The sequence below is a fragment of the Octodon degus genome, unplaced genomic scaffold (genome assembly GCF_000260255.1).
Source record: "Octodon degus isolate 3935 unplaced genomic scaffold, OctDeg1.0 scaffold00017, whole genome shotgun sequence".
NCBI classification, from domain to species: Eukaryota; Metazoa; Chordata; class Mammalia; order Rodentia; family Octodontidae; genus Octodon; species Octodon degus.
This window is the reverse complement of record NW_004524593.1, coordinates 3,505,246-3,509,688: the sequence shown is the minus strand read 5'-3', so window position 1 is coordinate 3,509,688 and position 4,443 is coordinate 3,505,246. Positions and strand designations below refer to the sequence as shown.

The following is a 4,443-nucleotide window of genomic DNA, read 5'->3' as shown; positions in this document are numbered from 1 at the left end:
AAAAAATTAAAAAAAAAAAAGCAAACTCTTTGACTTCAAGAAAATAAAACAGGACAATAAATGATACAAGTGGGTACCGATATTGAGTCAATGCTGATTCAAATTTGGGACACAAGAAAATATGTCCAGCATTAATGTATATTCTAACTCAGAATAGCCTCAGGAAGCTGAGGCAAGAGGATTACGAAGGTCAGCTTTGCCAACCTGGTAAGACACTGCTTCAAAATAAGTCTTGATTTTTTTTTTTTTTTTGTTAGCACCAGGTATCAAACTCAGGACCTTACATTTGCCAGGTAGGCACTTATGATGCTGAGCTATCTCCCTGGCCCATCAAAATGAAGTTTTAAAAAGGGCTGACTTATCTAGCATGCATAAGGCCCTAGGTTCAATCCTCAGGACAACAAAATAAAACCAAAAACTGCTTAATTTTTCTGAAGGGGCAAAGGAAACTTTAATAAACTCAAAGTTTTACTTCAAATTTGGGAAAGAGGGCAATTTTCCCTTTCAAGCTGAATTTTGGGTTCATACCTTAAAGCAAGAGGCTCTATAAAGGAGCTGAACAACATGCCCAATGCTAGTTTTAGAGGCTTGAGGAAACCGTGGCTCCAACCTCTGCACCACAAAGAGAACCAATACTTTTCTTGACAAAGCAGAACCATCTTCTAAGGCCAGGAGAACCAGCTTTAGAGCTTCCTCTTGCATTGCTGGAATTTAGGCAAAACCAAAATTTAATACACTTTATCAGAAAAGGAACATAGAATCATTTCTGCAGATATCACACAATAGAAGATATTTAACAGCTACCATTTTTGTTGGTAATTTGGTCTTACAATGTATATATTTGATAAGTACATAAGTTATTCATGCCTTCATTTAAAAACTTCTCTCTGAATGAAGACTGTATTAAAAGAAAACAAATTTTCTCTAAAAAAAACCTAACAGAATAGTTTTTAAGCCAGAATTTTAAGTGGGATATGACTTGATAACAACAGAATTCACGAAGAACCAATCTTTGTACTTTACTTAGGAGTTCTTACACTATACTTTTAGAATTATTAATAAAATACTGAATTTTAATTATATACCTGGTCCAAGGAACTGACAGCCCCTAGCTCTGACTGCTGCCCAGAGATTGGAAGAGAGTTGCTGAGGATTCTGGTGCTGGAGAATGAGCTCTGTAACTGTTCGTTCACCTAAGGATCGAGCGGCTCTCATGGCACGAATTCTGCCTTCTTCCTCCACTAGTTGGCAGTGGACCAGAGTCACAAGCTTCCTTTGCATTGGGCGACTGAGAACACTCTGAGTAGTGCTATTCAGACCCACTCCTTTAGAAGAGAAGAAAGAAGTTACTTGTAGATTTATAATGTTAATTTTATAGTCCAAGAGCATGTCCTATGATGGGCTGATTGACTTGTGTGAGTGTGAACAGCTCTGGGTCCTACCAGAATACTTAAAAATAGAGTAAGTGAAGACTCAGTAGCAATTTTAAAAATATACAAACATATACATCTATCTGCTGTCAACATTCAAATACTATCATTTGGGCTGGGGAGATAGCTCAGTGGTTTAAGCACCTGTCTGGCAAGTGCAAGGTCCTGAGGTCTATCCCTGGTACCAAAAAAAGAAGAAAAAAGCAGTATCAAGTACTATTTCATGGGGGGGGGGGAATGGCCAGACAACATTAATAATTACTTTAAAACTCAAATCTTGAGGTTGTAACAGTTCTAATATATTATTTCATATTGGCTAATCTTTTATAATATTAAGTGCTTTCTGGGAAAGGATGGCAACTTCCATTTTTATTACAATACATCTGCTAACACACCATGTACAACTAGGTAAGAGACTATACAGAACTGTCATATGACAAAGGACAGAAAGCTCAGGGTTCAATCCCTATCCTGCATGCCGCAGTGTCCCCAGGGCACACTGAGCCAGCAAGTCCAGGCATGGGGGCACACACCTGTAATCCCAGTGCTGGGGAGGCTGAAAACAGGAGGATAACTACGAGTCTGAGCTGTGTAGTGAGACCAGGTACCAAATACATACAAATTGGTGGGGGGAGGGAGAAGAAGAAAAGAAAAAGACAAGGACAGAAAGCCTTTGTGAAACACTAAGGCTCTTTTTCTTTTTTTGAAAGACAGGGTCTCACTCTGTAGCTCAGGTTGGTCTTACACAACTCAGTATATAGCCCAGGCTGGCCTCAAATTCCTCCTTCCTCAGCCTGGAATTACAGATGTGCACCTCCATACCTGCGTACTTATACTTACTTTTGCCATCAATTCAAATAATGCTTCCAACATCACACCAACTCTAAATTCACTACTTTATCTGATGTAGTAATATTACTTAGCATGAAGTGGGTTTGGTTCACAATAAATGAATCTCATCAGCACTCAAATATAGCTCACAGCTTCAGTGGTAATGGAAGTGTCTGCTTAGCAAGGATAAGTGTATCCAGTTTACCTCTAGCACTGCTGAGTGGTTTCAGGTACAATGCTAATTCTTCTACACATTTCTTGGCTTCCTCATAATGTTTTGTATCTTCAACACCACTACACAATGTAATGGGCTGCTGCTCAGGGACCTAGAGGCCAAAAGAAAAGGTCTGACTGTACATTAAACAAATGAGTTAATGAGTATAGTTTATGTACTGCTAACACTAACAACAGGGAAACTACTAACTTTACTTATGCTTCCAAAAGACCTTCTTTATAAACAACACATCTTTGAATTGGGAATTGAACTACTGAGCTACAGCACTGTTTTATTTTGAGACAAGGTCTCATTAAGTTGCTCAGGCAGAGCTCAAACTTTTCATCCTCCTGCCTGTGCCTCCTGAATAGTTGGGATTGCAGGCATGTGGCACCAAGGCTGACTATATTGCCTTACTTTGTTTCTATAACAGCCTTAAGGAGAGATAATCTACATACTACATGATAGGCTGGTTTAAAGTATGCAAATCAATTATTTTTTAATACCTTCACATCTGAATAACCATCACAATAAACTTTAAATGGTGGCAGTGGGGGATGGAGGGTGTTGGGGGAGGCATGAGGATTAAAAACAGGGTCTTTGCATTAAACAATACCCCCCAGACCCATGAGACAAATCTGACTAAGGTGACAATCTGGGATCAACCTTATGATCCTCCTGCCTCTGTCTATTTTCATCACCCCCCAAAAAAATCTTTCGTCTTATCAGTCTTTTCATCATTTCCTTCCCATCTTCTACCATCCCCAAGGAAAAAAATGATCATTTTTTATTGTTTTATGGATTTGTCTAATTTGGACTGAAATAATAGAATCTTACAAGGCACGGTCTTTTCTGATTGGCTTCTTTCATTGGCCATATTTTCAAGGACTGCTAGCCTATAGCATTCATCAGTACTTCATTTATTTTTACCCCTGAACAGCATTCTACTGTACACATGTCAAACATTTTATTTATGTAGGGAAAAACTGGCAGACATCTGGGTTTTTTAGTTTTGACTAGTACCATATCAATAATGAACATTTATGTACAAGTTTTTATATAACATGTTTTTGTTTCCCTTGGGCATACATACCTAGGAGTATTAACTTTCTGAAAATCAGACTATTTTCCAAAATTGGAGCATCATTTTATAGTATTTACTATATCCTTCCTAATATTATTATTGTATCAATTCTAGTAGGTCAAAAGTAGTATCTCATTGTAGATTTTCCTGAACATTTTTTTTTTCTCTGTGAATCAAATCCAGGACCTTGTGTAATCTAGTTTTACCTTAAATTTTTAAAAAATGGTTATATATATTTATGGGGCACAACACAAATATTTATGGGGCACAACACAAATGGGGCACAACACTTGCCTGGCAGGTGCTTAGACCACTGAGCTATCTCCCCAGCCTGAAACAGTGAATTTTTTAATGTATCTGAAATGATAGAATATAATAATTTATCTGAAATTCTGTATGATATAGCTTTCTCCTTCATTTAATCAATTATATTTTATCTATATGGATTCTGGTACACTTCTTTATATTTTGGGTTACATATCATTCCATACAATCCTATTCATTTTACTTGAACTCTTTCAGCTTTGGCCACTGAGAAAATTTTCAACTGGTTCATTTATGCTTTTGACATAAACCATGTCACTGTGAGCATTCCTTACTTTCTAGTACTGTAAGGTACTCCAGGCTCATCTTGAATACTTCCTGACCTAGTGCTACAATTAGCTTTTAAAGTGGGGGAGAGATAGCTCAGTAGAATAAGAGCTTCCCCAGAAAGTTCAAGGGCCTGAGTTCAATCCCTGATTTGGCAAAAAACAAACAAACAAACAAAAAAACTCGTTCCTTTCACTGGAAAAACTAAAATCTTAACACTAGGTATGTACACTACATTTGGGGCATTATGTCTTCTAACCCATCTTGACTGAAATATGCATATACAAATACAG

The 4,443-nt window shown here is 37.5% G+C and overlaps 1 protein-coding gene across 5 annotated transcripts in view; it reads right to left on the bottom strand.

The window, feature by feature from the left end:
* Positions 1 to 4,443, bottom strand: part of Rc3h1 (ring finger and CCCH-type domains 1) — an 86,520-nt gene that overhangs the window by 34,649 nt on the left and 47,428 nt on the right. For 4 of the 5 annotated variants that reach the window (XM_023710292.1, XM_023710293.1, XM_004626792.2 and 1 more), the window contains exons 3-5: positions 2,467 to 2,587; positions 1,086 to 1,325; positions 529 to 704 (exon numbers count right to left, since the gene is read on the bottom strand). In XM_023710292.1, the coding sequence (XP_023566060.1) occupies positions 529 to 704; positions 1,086 to 1,325; positions 2,467 to 2,587 (537 nt within the window). The remainder of the gene's footprint in view (positions 1 to 528; positions 705 to 1,085; positions 1,326 to 2,466; positions 2,588 to 4,443) is intronic. The other variant, XM_023710294.1, reaches the window with a different exon arrangement.